Below are 20,470 nucleotides of genomic sequence, written 5' to 3' on the forward strand. Positions count from 1 at the left end.
CACTACATGATGAATTCAGAGCATGGTATTACCACAGTTCATGCAGAAAAAGATGGTTTATCATGTCAGGATACTTTCTAGATCAGGACGAGCAGCATGAACCACTGAACAAAGAAACTCCAACAATTCTGACATTTACAGTAATGATGTGATTCATCTGGACTGATTTCAGAGTTCAGCTTACAGTTTTCCTTCTTTCATTCCTAATATATTTCTGAGTCATCTGGATTGAACTCATGATGATTAGACTCATTCTTGTTTTCATCATTTCTCAGAGTTGTCAGAGCATCAGGGGCTGGGTTGCAGCAGCTGGACGTAAAAAAAAGTTGGGTGTAAGCTCTACGCTGGACTTAGTTACGTCCAGCTCTCTGATGAATATTTAAACCTGTTGCACCATCTAAAACTACAACTAGGCGCATGTACGCTTAGCGTAGACGATACGCGTACACGCTGACATGTTCTAAAGCACTGTTAGTTGAGACGCTGTTCGCGCTACTATGGTTATCAATTTGAATTTATTGGCTCCAACATATAGATAAAAAATGATTGCTGAGCCGAAAAAAAAGATTACTCAGATTGTGAAACAAGAAAAATGATGAGCTATTCGGTAAGTATATGCAACCTGCTGAAACTAAACCAATAAACCTTTAAATAAATTCTATATATCTAGCATCTAGCGGGACTAGATTTAGTCTCAGACGTGTGCTACGCCCAGATGGCGCAACAGGTATTAATTCTATGCATATAACGATCGGTTTGTGCAAGAAACCAAACAATATTTATATAATTTTTTACCTCTAAAACACCACTAAGTCCAACTGCCCTCCACACCCGGTTAGTGAGGTCTGAACGTGCTCTGACAGTGGAAGTGATGTCTGGCACTCATTGAAGCAAAGTGCGAGAGATCACTTCTGTCATCAGGACGTGTTTTCTGACCTCACCAACCGAACGCTCAAGGCAGTTGGACATAGTGGTGTTTTAGAGGTAAAAAATAATATAAATACTGTTCGTTTTCTCGCACAAACTGATTGTTTTGTGTCTTAGGACATCAATGTGTCGTCACGAGCCGCAGGGTTTAATTTGGATTTGTCTGTTGTGTTTTTTTTTTTACTCTTATAAATGGAGTTCTCATTTACATAAATTATCCGTTGCAGCCTGTCAGCCATATAGAGTTAAAAATCATCATTTGTGTTCTACTGAAGAAAGAGTCAACTACATCGTGGATGCCCAGGGGGTAAGCAGATAAACATCAAATTTTCATTTCTTGGTGAACTATCCTTTTAAGCTTAGTCTTACGACTGGGTGTATGTCCAGCTTGTGCAACCAGCCCAAGGTCTGTAAATCCTGTTCAGGAAGAGGTTTATTTAAAGTGAACTGGATATGATTATGATAATTGTGCTCATACTTTCACTGATCAAGAGTTTACAGTATGAGCAGATGATTTGGCTTGATATTTTACAGCAGGGATGGGCAACTCTGGTCCTGGAGGGCCAGTGTCCTGCAGAGTTTATCTCCATCCCTGATAAAAACTCACTTGCCTATAGCTTTCTACTAATCCTGAAGACCTTGATTAGCTGTTTCAGGTGTGTTTGATTAAGGTTGAAGCTAAACTATGCAGGACACTGGCCCTCCAGGACAGGAGTTGCCCATCCCTGTTTTACAGTTAAGACCCAGTCCCGATTGCATATTATGAAGTCAGAATTTTGAGATAAACTTGCAATTGCGAGAAAATGTCAGAACTGTGAGATAAAAAGCACCATTATTATCTTTTTAAAAAAAAAATGTATTCAAGCTTCTATTTGCTTCTAATTGCACTTTAACTGCTGTTCTAAGATCAGTTTTCTCAATAATAAAAAATATTGGAAAACTGTTTGAAAAAAAAGTGAGTGTATTCTGACTGAATTCTGCATGCTTGCAAATCCTCTCATTGTAACAAGCAATAATGTAAATAAGATTTACGTTATTTAAAAAAATCCATGGCATATTTGGACAATGGAGGGCACCATTTTGTTAGGTCCACAGTGCGTTCCACATCAATGACTTCAAGCGGCTGCTCTCAGTGAGCTACTGACACTATCCTGTTGTTATTTTTATCACAACACAACTTGGAATATAATATATGATGCCACATTGTGCAGCGCTTTTAGTCGTAATTTTCAGTCGTTGGGCAACAAGAGAAGTGATTCAAGTCTTTACTAGCGATAAGAGGATAAAAGAATGGGAAGTTGTGAAGAATGTGGACGAATAAAACTTCCTCAAGAGCCATGTCTTCTTCATCTGTTTACTTTGGGGCAATGGTAATCTTACAAGGCCATACAAGTCTTAATACCCTAAAACTTAAGCTTTTTCAATTTAAATTTGAGTGCAAAATTAGTGAGGATGAAAACATTGAAGTTGTGCAATGTCTCTGTGGCTACTCAAACTGCTGTTCTGATGTATGTTTGACGTATAAAAATCATCTGATGTGTCACCTGAATGCATTACACGGTTAAACGTGCTAAGCTACTATTTTATGCTATCACAGACATCTTGTGCATCAGTGCATACAAGCTTAAAACAATACTGGTTCCAGATAAGAGCCAGTTTTCAGTTCCCAACCCTAGTCCTATCTGATTGCAACAATTTCCCCACTGAGGGCACGTGTAGGGTTTCTTCCAGAAGTGAAGTCTCATGTGAAATTTAAGGTTTCCTTTCATATTGAAATTCTTTCAACACTGTTGTCAGAGGAATGGCTCAACTCTAGTGTGAATTCTTTTATGGTCTTCAAAGTGTCCTTTCTGTTGGAAACTCTTTCCACACTGAGGGCACGTGTAGGGTTTCTTCCAGGAGTGAAGTCTCATATGAAATTTAAGGTTTCCTTTCATATTGAAACTCTTTCAACACTGTTGTCAGAGGAATGGCTTAACTCTAGTGTGAATTCTTTTATGGTCTTCAAAGTGTCCTTTCTGTCGGAAACTCTTTCCACACTGAAGGCATGTGTAGGGTTTTTCTCCAGAGTGAATAATCATGTGCCTGGCATGGTTCCTTTTTTGTCTGAAACTTTTTCCACACTGTTGGCAGGTAAACGGCTTCTCTCCAGTGTGAATTCTTATGTGGTCTTGAAAGTGATCTTTACGATTGAAACTCTTTCCACACTGAAGGCATGTGTAGGGGTTCTCTCTTGTGTGAATATTCATGTGCCTGTCAAGGACATTTTTTAGTCTGAAACTTTTTCCACACTGTTGGCAGGCAAACGGCTTCTCTCCAGTGTGAATTCTTATGTGGTCTTCAAAGTGTCCTTTCTGAATGAAACTCTTTCTACACTGAAGGCATGTGTAGGGCTTCTCTCCAGAGTGAATGTTCATATGCCTGTCACGGTTCTGTTTTCGTTTGAAACTTTTTCCACACTGTTGACAGGTGAGTGACGTCTCTATAATGTGAATTTTTATGTGGTCTTGAAAGTCTTCTTCATGATTGAAACTCTTTTCACACAGAGAGCAGGTGTAATGCTTCTCTCTACTGTGAAACTTCATGTGGAATTTAAGGTTTCCTGTTGTACTGAAACTCTTTCCACACTGTTGGCAGATAAAATGAATTCCAGTACCAGCCTTTTGAGCTATTTGTCTTGAGGAAGTGTTTTCAATCTGTGAGTGACTAAAAGATTTTCCTCCAGTAATGAAATCATGATGATTGTTAAATTGATCTCTCTCTTCCATTTCATTTAGTGCTTCATTCTCCTCTTTCAGTGCCATCAGGTCTGAGGCAAAAAAGAAAGAAAAAAGTTAACACCTGTTAATGCCATAAAGCAACAGACATCCAAATGTTAATATGTTAAGCATCAAAATCAACTGCAAGTGAGCACAGCAGAACAAAAAACAAAAAACAAAAAATAAAACAATGATATAAAAATAACAAACATATAGTACCTCACAGAAGTGAGTACACCCCTCACATTTTTGTAAATATTTATATCTTTTCATGTGACAACAATGAAGAAATGACACTTTGCTACAATGTAAAGTAGTGAGTGTACAGCTTGTATAACACTGTCCCCTAAAATAACTCAACACACAGCCATTAATGTCTAAACCGCTGGCCACAGTAGTGAGTACATCCTTAAGTGAAAATATCCAAATTGGGCCCAAAGTGTCAATATTTTGTGTGGCCACCATTATTTTCCAACACTACCTAAATGGATTAGTTCACTTTCAAATAAAATTTTCCAAAATTCTAGTTTCAGTGCAGCTTCAAAGGGTATTAAACTATACCAGATGAGGAATAAGGGTCTCATCTAGCAAAACGACTGGTCATTTTTGCTTCACAGGTTGCCAATGGAGTCCTCTTCCACTTCTCCATGATGACATCATGGAGCTGGTGGATGTTAGAGACCTTGCGCTCCTCCACCTTTCATTTGAGGATGCTCCACAGATGCTCAATATGGTTTAGGTCTGGATACATGCTTGGCCACTCCATCACCTTTGCCCTCAGCTTATTTAGCAAGGCAGTGGTCATCTTGGAGGTGTGTTTGGGGTCGTTATGTTGGAATCCAATATGTTAGCTCATACTCTGCTTAAGTATTTGACAGTACATGTTGGCATTCATGATTCCCTCAATGAACTGTAGCTCCCCAGTGCCGGCAGCACTCATGGTCTCATTAGACCACAGGACATGGTTCCAGTACTTCATGTCCTTAGTCTGCTTGTCTTCAGCAAACTGAAAGCCTACGCCATCTTTATGTAGAGCAACAATTCTATTTTTTCAGATCCTCAGAGAGTTCTTTGCCATGAGGTGCCATGTTGAACATCCAGTGACCAGTATGAGAGAGTGAGAGCAATAACACCAAATTTAACACACCTGAAACTTTGTAAAACTAATGAGTCACATGACACCAGGGAGAGAAAATGGTTGATTAGGCCCAATTTGGAAATTTATACTTAGGGGTGTACTGACTTTTGTGCCCAGCAGTTTAGTCATTAATGGCTCTGTGTTGAGTTATTTTGAGAGCACAACAAATTGACACTGTTATACAAGCTGTACACCGCAGACTGAAAAAAAAAGAGAAAAAAAAAAAGATGCATGCCGTGTGAAGAAGCGTTGCTTCTTTCCATTGTAATAAACTGAATGTAAAATGTACAACGATGGGCAATGACTAGACTTGTGCCAATATTTGGTAATGCGATATATCGTGATAATGAATATGCACGATATTGTTATCATGGGCATTTAAAAATACCGTAAATAATAATTTATCACCAATTATTACAATTTTTATAATGCATTTAAGAATACTTTCCCCATAAACTGTATAAAATGCACAACACCGCTGTATTCTGCGTCAAAAGAACACACGCTCAGATGTAAACAAGCCTAACATGCATGAGAAGCACATGGCGGAACAAGTGAAGGAGACGCGCTGAATGAAAGTGCGCGTTCACTCTCTAACAGCAGAGGGCGCTGATTGAACAGCAGAATGCAACGGTTACCCTGGTAACACCACAAACAAAGCAACTGCGCTGGTGAAGTTTTTAAAATGCCTCATCTGGACTACAACATTCCCTAATGATTAGAAATGTTCTGATAATTTGTTATTATTCCGTAAAACTTAAAGAATTAATTATTACCAAACTTACAATGAAAAATACGTATAAACCATTAATTTCTTAGTTTTCTGTTTAATATTAATATCTTAATATATTAATATTTAATATCTGTTGTAATTTCTGTTTAATAACATTACTAAAATCAAAAGAACTTATTTAATGGACCTAAGATAAAACTAACAATGATCAGTTGTGTTTCTTAACTAACATTAACAAAAAATAACACTTTCTGTAACAAATGTAGCTATTGCTCAGTCTTAGTTAATGCTTTAAATTATGAGATCTTATTGTAAAGTGTTACCTGTTGTTCTTTATAGCCTAATTCTTTTGCACTTTAATCAGTTTGAAAATTTGAGTTTATTTATTGTTTTTTTGTGTATTGTATTATTGTATTTAAAAATTTAGAGTTATTTTTGTTATTAGAAAAAGAGTTCTTAAACCTGTTGTACTATGACAACACTTGATACGGTACGTGATAATACCGTATACCGTGATAAAAGCTTCAGCAATTAATCACAACATAAAAATTTGATACCGTCACATGCCTGGCGTTGACATGTTACGCAAAAACGTCAGTTTGGAGCCTGAACATGTGCAGAAGGAATAGTCAGTGGAGCCCGGAGCCGCTGTATCAAACTTCTGCCCAGACGACTGCGTCATCATTGATGTATTTTAAATTAAACACAATTTAAAATTCTACCTATAAAATAACAGGCTATTCTGTTTCTAGAGCAATAATATTTTATAACTCAAAAATTCAGTAGATAAACTCAATATAATAAGCCACTAGAAATAACTCTAAAATGTCAGAAACAGTCCTTCCATTTTAAATCAAGTTGAACTAACGTTACAGGAGATCGATTAATTATAGAGCACTGTCTACAGCAGTTAGAGTAGGCTATCATTAGTTTTGTCCAGCTAATATTTTATACCCATAAAAATAATTAGTAACTGCCAGGTAACAATCACCTGCTTTTTCCCATCATGGCTAACATAAGGCGTGTTATCTTAACTAATAACATTTATTAATTAGCGTAAAAAGCCAACATTTAACGTTTCCGGAAAAAGTTCAGTGATCCGTCAGATCCTGGAGGTTGGTTAGTACAGTTTATTGTACAATTTAATGCTAAACAACTCATTTTGTCAGTGTGAAATAACACAGACATCGAAAATTAATAGTCAGATATATCTTCAGTCTCCCCTCGAAGCTCTGACAGTCCTCAGAGAAGCTGTCAGTCAAAACGGTCAATCATGACGACACGTTTTCTAAACTTATCACAAAAATTAACAATTGAATATATAACCATTGTAACAAGTACATTAAATGACCAAAACCATATTTTGGACATTTTTATTTGAAGCGTAATTTATTTTTATGTTTTGACTGAAGTCCCATTCGTTTGCATTGATGCAGGTTTATGACCTGTACTGCATCCAGCCTGCAGGGGGCGATCAAAGAGCCTGCAGCTTCATTTTTCAGGACGTATGACACACCCGCTGTACACTAACTACTTTACATTGTAGCAAAGTGGGTCCCACTTTATATTAAGTGGCCTTAACTACTATGTACTTACATTTAAATTAATCATTTCATACAATGCACTTATTGTGTACATGCATGTTTTTAGATTGTACTTATATTTTAAAAACACCTGCATGTAATTACATCTGTAATTAATTTCTGTAATTACATTTATAATTACACTGTTGACTCATCCCTTACACCTTACCCTTACCCCTACCCATACCACCAAAGCTTTCCCTAACCTCCCCGTATCCCACCTCAAAAGAAGCAAAAGTGTTTTGCAATTCAATATGAACCCAATAAATACATTGTACTTATTTTTTGATATAAGTACATAGTAGTTAAGGCCACTTAATATAAAGTGGGGCCCTTTTTTCAGAGAAGTGGTATTTGTGATAAATTCCATTCAGGATTTAAGCTCCATCACTGCATAGAAACTGCTTGATGCAGTTACAAATGAAATGCTTATGCCATCTGATAATGACAGATGTCTTTGAAACACAATAGCATGTTGAGCCTGTTGAATTGCACAAAAAAATGCATTGAATTATCAGTGCTTGCATTTTTGGAGGCTGAAATTCTACATGGCTGTTTATTTAGGCTATGAATATTTCTACTGAAAACATTTTACACAATTTCATAAACAAGAAATCAATAATTCATATTCATTTTACAGATGTCATTTTCAACATCTACTAAGTTCTTATCAACTAAGTTTGAAAACAACAATATTCAACAGTCCATTTTATTTTGCTATAAAAATTCACTTATACTAGGTTCAAAATTGGCAGAATATTCAACCATTGCACATTTGGAAAATGCAGGAATAGAAGTAGAGCATTAATACATAATCTCCATCTGCTGTTAGTCTCCAGCAGGTGCTGTAAGAATTTCCCTTGCGGTATTTTTGAGTGGCTCTGAACTGACTGTCAGCCCGTCTAGACCGTGCAGTTACATTGTTGTGTCACAAGGTGGCGGCAAGGGACTGTCTTTGAGTCTTTAACCCTCAGGGGTCTGAGGATTTTTGGGACCCTGGAGAAGTTTTGACATGCCCTGGCATTTGTGCTTTTTTCAGTTGTTCATAAACATATTAAATGGAAAAAGTGTCATTACACTGTATTCAGCACAAACTAGGCTACAATAATATGTGAGGAACATGTATGTACATGTTTGTGTTTTTGAAGGAATAACATTTATGCGTGGTTATTGAAAAAACTAAAAACTTAAAGTCACTGAAATAAAGCCAAAAAATATTTATTAAATCTTTGTTCATAAGACTTCTGGGTATTTGAGGTTGTAGACTAGAGTTTTTGCTTCAAAATGAGGTAAAAATTATGCTGCCTGCTTGTTCATCTAAAACAATAGAGAGATTTAAATTTTCTAAATTCTTCTACATCTTTGGTCAAGAAACACAGTATGCGTGGAGGTGTGAATAATCATGAATAATGGGTCATTTACACCTGAGGAGACAAAATAATCACATAATAATGACCTGAAAGGACTTGCATATTAATGAGGCCTTTCAGTCAGGTTGGCTGTGAAAAAACCCTCTGTGATCATGTGGTGTATATCAAACATACAGAAAAAACAGCAATACTGTGAAATATTATTACAATTTTAAATAATGATATTCTATTATATTCTTTAAAATATAATGTATTTCTGTGATGCAAAGTGTCTGAACAATTATGTTACCTTATGTTTCTGTTATGGCATTTCATATAGGCTTTTAGCTTAAAAGCATGCACATTTGGAGAAATATTGATGGATTCTCATATGTTTGTCAATTTTCTATACAGAAGAGTAATATTTGTTCAGGATTTATTGTCATTACTATGAGCGCTGGATACTGTGTTTTCAATTCATACTCACATCCGGAGGGTGCTCTGTACACCTTTAGTCCACAAATGCCTGCTAAAGAAGAATAGGCAATCCAGGAACTAACAGAACTAACAGAGGCCAGAGATTGCTAACTATGGCTATTCAAAACACCTTTCAAGACAATAAATACACGATTGAGACTATGAATGCATGTATTGACTCAGAATTTGCATCTAAATAGCGTTCGCTCCGTGGGTGTGGCCGCATTAGCGGATAATGAGCTGAATCACGGATTTCTGACATGGCTCTCTTTTCATACAGATTACATAAACACAGAATTTGTGTTTTCAATTTGACTTACACAATTTAAAACCTGACATTTCAACGTTTTTTTAGACATAAGTCTAATTTTTTTGTGATTAGTATTCACTAAGTTACAGTTCATTTACTGAGAACTATCAGATTGGACTTCGTTCAGAGGGAGACAAGAGATCACGCATCATGTTAGTTTTCTTTATTTTACAAAAAGCACAACATTTTGTTTTTACTCTGAATGTACACAAATAAAAGAAGATATTCCACAGATTAAAATGGTGTATAACACTTAATTGTATGTGCAACATTAACAAAGTATTTTGAGTCTCTTTCACACAGGTAAGAAAAAAACTGCGGCGATACCCTCAGACCTCAGAGTGTTAAACCATTTATTCAACTACACAATGCGGATTCATTTAGAGATAGATGTAATGAAACAAGCTGTTGAAAGAATTTGAACTTTGAGCGCCACTTTATAAGGGACAGCTGACTAGTAACGCACTGATGCAAAGGGAGAGATTCCTATCCTTGGAGAGGACAACCTTTTTTCACAAATATGTCTCGGCCTGAAGGACAGATGCAAGTAGTCGCATGCACTCAGTCGATCTCTCTCACATTCACTGTCTGTTTAGGGCACATCTACGGAGCCTCTGTACAAATCACCATGGTACACATTATGCTATCATTATTAATTTATTTAAAGGTGCCGTAGAACGTCTTTTCAAAAGATGTAATATAAGTCTAAGGTATCCCCTGAATGTGTCTGTGAAGTTTCAGCTCAAAATATCCCATAGAATTTTTTTAACTGCCTATTTTGGGGCATCATTAACTATGCATCGATTCATGCTGCGGCCCCTTTAAATCGCACGCTCCCTGCCCCTCAAACTCTCGACTATAAGTGCAGTTATACAGTGCATTTACAAAGTTCACACAGCTAATATAACCCTCAAATGGATTTTTACAAGATGTTCGGCATGCATGCTGCATGCATTCATCGGATTATTTGAGTGTAGTATTTATTTGGATGTTTACATTTGATTCTGAATGAGTTTGAGACTGTGATCCATGGTTAAAGCTAACATTACACACTGTTGGAGAGATTTATAAAGAATGAAGTTGTTTATGAATTATACAGACTGTTTAAAAATGAAAATAACGACGGCTCTTGTCTCCGTGAATACAGTAAGAAACGATGGTAACTTTAACCACATTTAACAGTAAATTAGCAACATGCTAACGAAACATTTAGAAAGACAATTTACAAATATCACTAAAAATATCATGATATCATGGATCATGTCAGTTATTATCGCTCCATATTCCATTTTTCGCTGTTGTTATTGCTTGCTTACCTAGTCTGATGATTCAGCTGTGCACAGATCCAGACGTTAATACTGGCTGCCCTTGTCTAATGCCTCGATCATGGGCTGGCATATGCAAATATTGGGGGCGTACATATGAATGATCCCGACTGTTATGTAACAGTCGGTGTTATGTTGAGGTTCACCTGTTCTTTGGAGGTCTTTTAAACAAATGAGATTTATATAAGGAGGAAGAAACAATGGAGTTTGAAACTCAATTTATGTCTTTTCCATGTACTGAACTCGTTATTCGATTATACAGAGGTAAATTCAATTTTTGATTCTAGTGCATAATATTTATTCTTTAATATTTCGTACACATGCATGAAGTGTAAAACGAGAAGGTTGCAAATATTGCAGTTGGCTTGTCAATAACACGGTATAACAATATTGCGGTTATCGCGACAGCCCTATTATAAGCGGGTGTTTGTGATGACCAGAGCAACAGGTAGAGTGAGTAATTCCTTCACAAAAACTGATTCACTGAAATGTAACAAGCAGTATGTTATCATTATCAGGGCCAGTTGCCTATTTATGCAGAAAAGCTGATTGAGACAAAAGCTGTGTTTACATTTAATTCAATGTCTTGTTGAAGTGGTTTCCCTTCCTGTGTAGGCTACATGAGAGCAGCTTTTTTGACCGCAAAGCATATGTTATTCCCCCAACCCCTGAACAAACATTACATCTGAGGAAGACCCATATTGCTTTCTGTTGCTTTGTTTCTAAGGTTAATTAATTATATGGCGGTAGATCATGGTATGAGCATGTACAATTATCATATCGATGATAAGGATGAAATGACTGAGTTTTGAAAATGAAACCAACCTGTTTGTTCCTCAGTTTCTTCTTGTTTCACTGTGAATGTTGCTTCAATCCTCATGTCTTCGCTCTCCTCTTTAATAAACTCCATCTTTATGTCTTCACTCTCCTCTTTAATAAACTCCATCTTTATAATAGTGTCACATATATCTTAGTTACTTCAACAGGAGGTTTTCTGTGTTTGTCCTGTTTAGGAATAATTAACAGGAAGAAAAATAATTCCAAACTAAATAAGTGCGTCTCAATCGCTGGCAAGAGAGTCAGTCAGAGTATGGACTTAAATCACCTGATTAAAATCTTATATTTATCATATACCAGTGGCGTTTTTAAATGTAAATTCATGCATTAGTCTTAACGTTGACACATCTTTCTTGTTAAATGAACATTACTTTACATTAAAGCAAAAAAGAAACCAAAGACAATTCTATTTTGTAATTTTACATCAACAACGTAATGTTCAATTTATCAAAACCATCAAGTTAGAGACCATCAATTCTCATCAAGTTAGTGTTTTAAACATTTTTATATTAATTCCAAAATAATAACTAAAGACAATAATAATTTAAACGATATATTTTAACGTGACATAAAGCAGTGATATTTAACTGGGTGAACGCACATTTAAACAAGAGGCGAGATTTATCGCACAATTTGCTTTCTTTTTAATGTCATAATTTATAATATTTGTGGTGGTTTTATATGTAATATGGATTGTTTTCTTATCCTACTGAGACGCCCGTGATATATATAAAATGAATATTTATTATTTATATTTCGTATTCAACTATTCATACATCACATTTAATTAATTACACTTTTATGAAAACATTTGTTGTTGTTTTCTAAAAGCTGCCATTACACATTGTGTTTGTTGTTCTCGTTCATTTACTTGTAACGTCAGATTGCGATGTTTAACTGATTCGAGACGCTCATTTTCTGTTACTCAAAAGTGGGATTTACTACCAAAAATAAGCACTCAATGTTAAATAAAGCACTGCAACGTTACATTCAAGAATGGTTAATTAACTGTACATAACTTGTAAAAAAATAAATTGACTGAACAGTTTGAATTGATTTAAAAACTGTAAATGTGTAAAAAAGAATCAAACCTTTCTCCAGCCGAATCACAACAGATGCAGGAGCGCGGCGCCGTTTTTTGACGTAACAAAACAAGATCAAAATAAAAGTCCCATTCACACGCTTCTGTCTGTATACACCCAAGACAATTTTAATAACTACTAATGAAAGATTGTGAGATTCTGTCTAATAATGTTTGGGTGTAGAAACCATTTATAAGTGATATTACAATTAATATTCAAATACAAATGTGGGTTACAAGTTTAAATAGTGCATGTCTTAGACAATAGGACAAAAACTGAACAAAGACAGAAATTAAATTGAGTCTTGCAGGAACAGTAGGTTTTTATTTAATGTAGAAATACTGACAGGTCATAATCGAGAGGGATTGGCTCACCTTTCAGTAAGATGAAAGGTCATCTATAACTTGCATAGGTCGCTCATCTATGAACGTGCTGCTCGATGCAGAAGCTCATGAGAGTGTTTGATGCCCTCTATTGAAACACTTCATCATTGACTCTCTTTGCTCTGATGAAAGTGAAGTATATTAATGTATTGAATTATTTGTGTTCATTACAGCACTGAGAGCAACAGCGGGACGATCACATGACAGATATAGAAAGAAAACACTGACATTATTCTCCACAACACTACATGATGAATTCAGAGCATGGTATTACCACAGTTCATGTAGAAAAACATGGTTTATCATGTCAGGATACTTTCTAGATCAGGACGAGCAGCATGAACCACTGAACAAAGAAACTCCAACAATTCTGACATTTACAGTAATGATGTGATTCATCTGGACTGATTTCAGAGTTCAGCTTACAATTTTCCTTCTTTCATTCCTAATATATTTCTGAGTGATCTGGATTGAACTCATGATGATTAGACTCAATCCTTGTTTTCATCTTTTCTCAGAGTTGTCAGAGCATCAGAGGCTGGTTGCACCAGCTGGACATAAAAAAGTTGGGTGTAAGCTCTACGCTGGACTTAGTTACGTCCAGCTTTCTGATGAATTTTTACACCTGTTGCACCACCTAAAACTACGACTAGGCGCAGGTACGCTTAGTGTAGACGATGCACGTACACGCTGACATGTCCTAAAGCAGTGGTTCTCAAATGGGGGTACGCGTAACCCTAGGGGTAGTTGGGGGTACTGCAGGGGATACATGAAAAAGCAGAAACAGAAACATTTTGGAATACATCATGAAAATAAGTTAATGTATTTTTATGTTATATTAGGACTACACAAAAATGTATTGAAAATGAAATCATAAATTTAAAATGCATTTCAATTTATTAGTTATTTATTGAGCAGCGGATCCGGCATCGGGAGCATTGTCAGCACGCAAAATAATGTAGGTTACGATGCGATAAAATGGACAGGTGGCTTCTTAATAGAGGACAAGCTCCTCCAACAGAAGATGAACATACTATAAAAAAAAAAATTAAAACAAGCAGAGCCTCAAAAATACCGCCAGTTTCATGATGAATACATAGGGATGGGATTTAAATCTACGTCACATAACCCTCCCTCAGCGCTGAGCTTTTTATGCGGTGATCTGTTAGCTAACAGCGCAATGAAGTCATCTCATCTTCAACGGCAACTCCGGACTAAACACCCACAGCAGGCCGGGAACTCACTGGAGTTTTTCAGAAGAAAATTTAATGAACATCACATCATGCCAAGATAACATGAAAAAAGCAACAAGTGTATCAGCAAAAGCCCTCGAAGCATCGTATGCTGTGTCTTTACATTTGGCGAAAGCTAAAAAGCCATAAAGGCTACGTTCACACTGCAGGGCTTAATGCTCAATTCCGATTTTTTGAAAAAATTCTATTTTTTTGCAAGGCCGTTCACATTTTCAATTAAATGCGACCTTTTGTGATCTCCTGTGTGAACGTGAAATGACCCAGAAGTGACCCGCATGCGCAGAAGAGTACGCAACGGTCAACGACGTCACTCGTTGTTTGCGGAAGTAGACGGCCACTTCATTTGTTCCAGTCTTTAACCTCCTTGTATTTGGCTCGGAGGCTTTTTATTTTTCGCTGGCATTGGAGCCAGGATCGTCTGTAACCACGCTCTGCCATTTCGCTGGAAATGTTTTCGATAAGAGCCCTCGAGTTTGGCCTGAATAGAGCTGTCACCCCAAATATTAATTAAATCTGTGACCTTGCTTCCCTTCCATTGACTGGTCTCAGCAGCATTGTCCGCCATGGTTGTTGTTTATCTTCTCGTTCCCGCCTACTTCAACGCACAATTATGACGTTTGTAGCGTATCAATGACGTACGGGTCGGATACATGTGGCCTGGCCGTTCAGACGGAGGTCGCATTTCAAAAGATCGGATCTGTGTCGTTCAGACTGTCATGAAAAGATCAGATACAGGTCGCATAGTGGCAAAAAAATCGGAATTGGGTCATTTCAGCCTGCAGTGTGAACGTAGTCTGGCTGAGGAACTGATAGCTGTGCTCGCTGAGACCATGGTGGATAAAACAGCAGCAGATAAGCTCAAAACTGTACCGCTGTCAAATGACACCGTTTTGCGTAGAATTGACAAGATGGTGACTGATATTGTTGAGCAAGTGGTAGATAAACTCAGGGCTAGTGAATCATTTTCATTTCAGTTGGATGAATCGGTTGATATCAGTGGACAGGCACAATTGGTTGCTTTTGTGAGATATGTAGATACCAGTGACATTTGCGAACACATACTTTTTTGCAAAACACTGGAGGGGAGAACAACTGGACAGGATATATTCAACGTTGTTAGTTTGTTTTTCGCAGAACATGAAATCAGCTGGAAATCCTGTACCAGTGTGTGCACTGACGCAGCAGCATCGATGACGGGTCGTTTCAAAGGCCTCATCGTGCACATAAGGCAGAAGAATCCTGACATTCTGTGGACACACTGTTTTATACACAGAGACGCCCTGGCATCAAAGAAGATGAGCCCAGAGCTTAATTCCGTTTTGAATGACGCTGTCAAGGCAATCAATTTCATAAAGTCGCGGCCACTGAATGCATGTTTCGGAGATTATGTGATGGCATGGGATCTGAACACACCGAACTCCTTTTACACACCGAAGTCCGCTGGCTTTCGAGAGGCAAAGTACTGAATAGGCTGTTCAAGCTGCGAAATGAGGTGTGTTGCTTTTTGTCAGACAATGCGTCCCCTCTTGCCTCTTTGTTTAAGGACAATAATTGGATTGCCAAACTAGCGTATCTTGCAGATATTTTTACTAAACTGAACAAGCTCAATCTCAGTCTGCAAGACAGGGACTCTACGATTTTGAAACCTTATGACCGAGTTGGAGGTTTTCTCAAGAAAGCGGAGCTGTGGAAGACACTGTGTGCAGAGGGCGATTTCAGCTGTTTTCCTCAGTTTGATAGCTTCGTCATAAGTGAGAATATGGAGAGAGACACAGTAAAAACCTTTCTGGATGGACACTTGGCTAACGTGATTTCTAGTTTCAAATCATACTTCCCTGATGTAAGAGATAAGTCTGAGCAATTGGATTGGGTTAGAAACCCATTTACACTTTCCCAAAGCAACCGTGGCATGCTACCTGTCCACCTGAGGGAGGAGCTACTGGATTTATCCATAGACCGTGGGTTGCAGACTACTTTTGAAAACTGTTCCCTGACAGAGTTTGTGGTGTGTGTGAGGAGAGAGCACCCTGAGCTAGGGAAAAGCGCTTTGGAGCACCTACTCCCAGTTGGCTCTACCTACCTCTGTGAAACCTTATTTTCAGCAATGACCCAGATTAAAACGAAACAAAGAAACAGACTTTGCCTTGAAAATAGTCTGATAACAGCTGTAGCTTCCCTGCCACCAAGAATGTCAAAGATCTTAAGTGAAGGACAGGCCCATGTATCCCATTGAAAGGATCACTGATGGACACAAATGGCCATACTGGACTTGTATAGAGATATATATGAAAACTGAACTTTTACTTAAAATGTGCTGAAACTTGAAACTTGAAAAAAAAGTTGAAACAAAGAAAAAAATGAACTGTTGAAAAATAGTTAAAACACCACTAAGTCCAACTGCCCTCCACATCCGGTTAGTGAGGTCTGAACATGCTCTGACAATGGAAGAGATGTCTGGCGCTCATTGAAGCAAAGTGCGAGAGATCACTTCTGTCATCAGGACGTGTTTTCTGACCTCACCAACCGGCTGCTCAAGGCAGTTGGACATAGTGGTGTTAGAGGTAAAAAATAATATAAATACTGTTCGGTTTCTTTCAAACCGATCATTATATGCATAGAATTAATACCTGTTGCACCATCTGGGCGTAGCACACATCTTAGACTAAATCTTACGCCTAGTCAAAGGTAGGTGTAAAGTGAGAAGTCTTGACTTGTTTCCATGGTGAAAACAAGGTGAGTGGATTCTGACTGAATTCTGCATGCTTGCAAATCCTCTCATTGTAACAAGCAATAATGAAAATAAGATTTACGTTATTTAAAAAAATCCATGACATATTTGGACAATGGGGGCACTATTTTGTTAGGTCCACAGTGCGTTCCACGTCAATGACGTCAAGCGGCTGCTCTCAGTGAGCTACTGACACTATACTGTTGTTATTTTTACCACAACACAACTTGGAATATAATATATGATGCCACATTGTGCAGCTTTTGGTCGTAATTTTCAGTCGTTGGGCAACAAGAGAAGTAATTCAAGTCTTTACTAGCGATAAGAGGAGAAAAGAATGGGAAGTTGTGAAAAATGTGGATGAATAAAACTTCCTAAAGAGCCAGGTCTTTGTTCTCTCCACTTTAGCCCTGGTGCCTTTGATACTTTCTCATCTGTTTACTTTGGGGCAATGGTAAACTTATAAGGCATACAAGTCTTAAAGGGATACTCCACCGTTTTTTCATATTAAACTATGTTATTCCCTTAACCAAGACGAGTTGATACATACCTCTCTCGTCTCGTCTTGTGGCGAAACTTTGTTAGCACTTAGCTTAGCCCAGTTCATTCAATAGGGGCCAAGCAGAGAAGCTACCAAACCCCTCCACGTTTTCCCTATTTAAATACAGTTACTCGAGTAGTGTAATTCGACCTAGGACGGTGACACAAAACAAAACGTTGCGCTTTTCTAAGCGTGTAAAATGAATACCATAGCAAGTGCTCGGGAGCACTTTGACTTGGCGCAGTAATATCTTCACTTGTGAAAAGTCCTCTCACCGGCCCCCGCTCCCTTACGTAACAGTCGGGATCATTAATATGTACGCCCCCAATATTTGCATATGCCAACTCATGTTCAAGCCATTAGACAAGGGCAGGACGTCTGGATGTGCACAGCAGAATCATCAGACTAGGTAAGTAAGCAAGGTAACTGCAAGAATCTCAAGATGTCTGGCAGACATCTCGGCATTGATGAAAGAACATAACCTGCAGCTCAACTTGGCAAAGACTGAGCTTCTCGCCTTCCCTGCCAATCTACAGCAAAATTTCACAGTTCAGCTCAGTACATCATCAATTAACCCATGAAATTCAGCCATTTTGGAGTAATCTTTGATGACCAACTGACCTTTAAAGACCACATTGCTGAGACATGCAGATTTGCACTACACAACATCAGGAAGATCAGGACTTTTCTAACACAACTTCTTGTCCAGGACCTGGTCATTTCTAGGCTTGATTACTGTAACGCTCTTCTGGCTGGATTGCCATCATCACGGACTGAGCACGGTGTTGTTTTTAATAGTTAAGTGGAGGAAAATAAATATATTCTTGCCTTATTTTTTAAGTCAAACTCTTTGGACAAAGCTTGAACAAAATGTAATACCTCATAAAATCGGGATAAGATTTAACACCTTTCAAGTGCCTTAATTTTCCCAAAATTGATTGATCAACTTTTAATAATTTTCCCCCTTTTATTCATTTTTTATAATACCATTCCTTACATATGATGGTTACAGTAGAATCCATTTGCTGAGAGTCTAATGAGTAGCATCAGAAATAAACAAATACTGTTAGACAGGCAATGGGTCAATACCAGGATATCAGTCCAATCCGTGAACATACACATGGGATAATCCAAAAGCAGAGTAACAGGCAGGTAATAGGTCCAAACACAGATATCAGTCCAATCAGGCTACCAAAATAGAAAGGGATAGTCCAAAACAATCAAAGAAGATCAGGCAGAATCATACACGTGGTTGGCAATCAAAGAAACAAGGACACATTCAGTAATGCCTGGCTCACACTACAGGAGTTTTAGGCCGATTTATGCCCGATTTTCCCCTCCCAAGAATTGGAGAAAAAATCTTGTCCACGACCTCGATCGGTTCCGATGTTCGGCGCAGATTATCTGGTAATGTGAGACGTTCACAGATAAAATCTTGCACCTCCCGATCTGATCTCACACAAATCGGGCTCACCCCGATCATATCAAACATGTTTGATATTTATCGTAATGAACAAGATTGTAATAACGTTAGTACTGTCACAATAGCCAATAGGAAACAAGTATACGACGCAACGGAAGTGACAGACATTTCGAAATGGCGACCGCAAAACCAAGATCAAGGTTTCGTTGGACCTCGGAGATGGAGGAGTGTAGTGAGTATACCAGGTGAGTATAGTTGTTTGCGCGCTAGGCTAGCAAGTGTAAACATTAACTGTTGGAATGTACCTTATCATACATGTTTCTCTCTCTCTCGCTCAAACACACACACACACACACACACACATGATCCTCTCTCTCTCTCTCAAAAAAAAAAAAAAACGTTATCCAATCACTGCTTAACCTAATAAAAAAATATTGACTAATATAGCCTACTGTTATCTTATCTGTGCGTATACATAATATAGATTTTAATAACTTGATGCTCTTTAAATATCTTGTTGCATTGTTAAAAGTTTCGGTGCATAGGACAGACCTATCCGCGATTGCTCTCCATGGTTCTGACCAAAGAAGAGCGCTTTGGAATCTCCATTACGCATGAATACCTGGGCTGCGTTTCCCGATAACATTGTCTCTTAGCGCGCTACGAAGACTCTTAAGGTATAACTTAACTAAAGGTTTACTACGACTAAAGGTATATCATTGCTAGGCATCTTCAGGGCTATCATCCACTCGCGAGGCATAGGCGCTGGCGCCCTCCTAGCAACGGCGCTGTTTTTGGTAATACATGATTTTGACGACTTCATTAAGTTTTGTTTTATAGAAAACTCTTTTTAAAAGATATTCGTTTTGTATAAATTGCATCTTAATTTTGATCAATGTTTTATCAATCAATTGCCCGTATTTAATAAATAAGAAGCAAATATATAGCAATGTAATGTAATATAGACAATGTAATGTAACCTTAGTGTAATTGACAGAATTACTAAAAAATATTTTGCTACCTAAAAGTTAAAGATTTTTTGTGTCATGTATGCATGCATGTCTATTTCCCTCATATTAAATATAAAACGCATATGGACTGATATTTTTCCTTTATAACGATCGCGTTAGTTGAGCTGTATGCGCAATATAATTTTATGACACAAAATGTTGAAATGTAGGCTTAATTCAAACACATTTTAATTCAGATTCTGTATTAAAATGTGTTTGATTCCGCCCCCCCGTTCCAACATCTATGTCAGTAGATACATTTCTTCATAATACATACTATACTAGCACCAATTGATTTACATATTAAAAGGTGACACTATCGCTTTTGAACTAGGCAGGCAATATTATAATGGAAACATTCTAGCACACTACGATAGTAATAAAAGGTCAATTTTACCTCCATTTCTCGCTGAAGAACTGACAATCCACGTTGAGCCCATCTCCTCAACCTTTTTTCATCCACACTTGTTTATTCTTCCGCTTTTGTGTTTTCTCACAACAAACGATTATTATTGCTACAGCAAGTTTCCGTGTTTCAGTATCCATTTTGTTTACATCCGCTTTCGATCTGCTGCGTAGAGCACGTGACGCGCTTCCTCTGGCAGATAATCT

At 37.7% G+C, this 20,470-nt stretch overlaps 1 protein-coding gene across 3 annotated transcripts; it reads right to left on the bottom strand.

Annotated features, from left to right (window-relative positions):
- Positions 1-1,581: 1,581 nt before the first annotated feature.
- On the bottom strand, positions 1,582-20,270 carry LOC137024934 (gastrula zinc finger protein XlCGF57.1-like). 3 transcript variants are annotated; one of them, XM_067392889.1, is made up of 3 exons: positions 20,256-20,270; positions 11,427-11,606; positions 1,582-3,736 (listed from the first exon to the last, which is right to left on the bottom strand). In XM_067392889.1, exons 2-3 carry the CDS (start codon positions 11,545-11,547, stop codon positions 2,889-2,891), a joined length of 969 nt encoding a protein of 322 aa, XP_067248990.1. In that variant the 5' UTR covers positions 11,548-11,606; positions 20,256-20,270; the 3' UTR covers positions 1,582-2,888. The 3 variants fall into 3 exon arrangements, with proteins under 3 accessions (XP_067248990.1, XP_067248991.1, XP_067248989.1); XM_067392890.1 differs by lacking the exon at positions 20,256-20,270 and adding an exon at positions 12,530-12,572 and having other exon boundaries at positions 11,427-11,547; XM_067392888.1 differs by lacking the exon at positions 20,256-20,270 and adding an exon at positions 12,530-12,572.
- Between the last annotated feature and the right edge of the window lie 200 nt (positions 20,271-20,470).

This window comes from Chanodichthys erythropterus, chromosome 8 (genome assembly GCF_024489055.1).
Source record: "Chanodichthys erythropterus isolate Z2021 chromosome 8, ASM2448905v1, whole genome shotgun sequence".
Lineage (NCBI taxonomy): Eukaryota > Metazoa > Chordata > Actinopteri > Cypriniformes > Xenocyprididae > Chanodichthys > Chanodichthys erythropterus.

Excerpts from the sequence above, each read along its gene's own strand:
- LOC137024934 (XM_067392889.1), bottom strand. The coding sequence starts at position 11,547 with ATGGAGTTTATTAAAGAGGAGAGTGAAGACATAAAGATGGAGTTTATT. Across the intron at positions 3,737-11,426 it reads AGAAACTGAGGAACAAACAG|ACCTGATGGCACTGAAAGAG; the intron begins GTTGGTTTCATT and ends TTTTTGCCTCAG.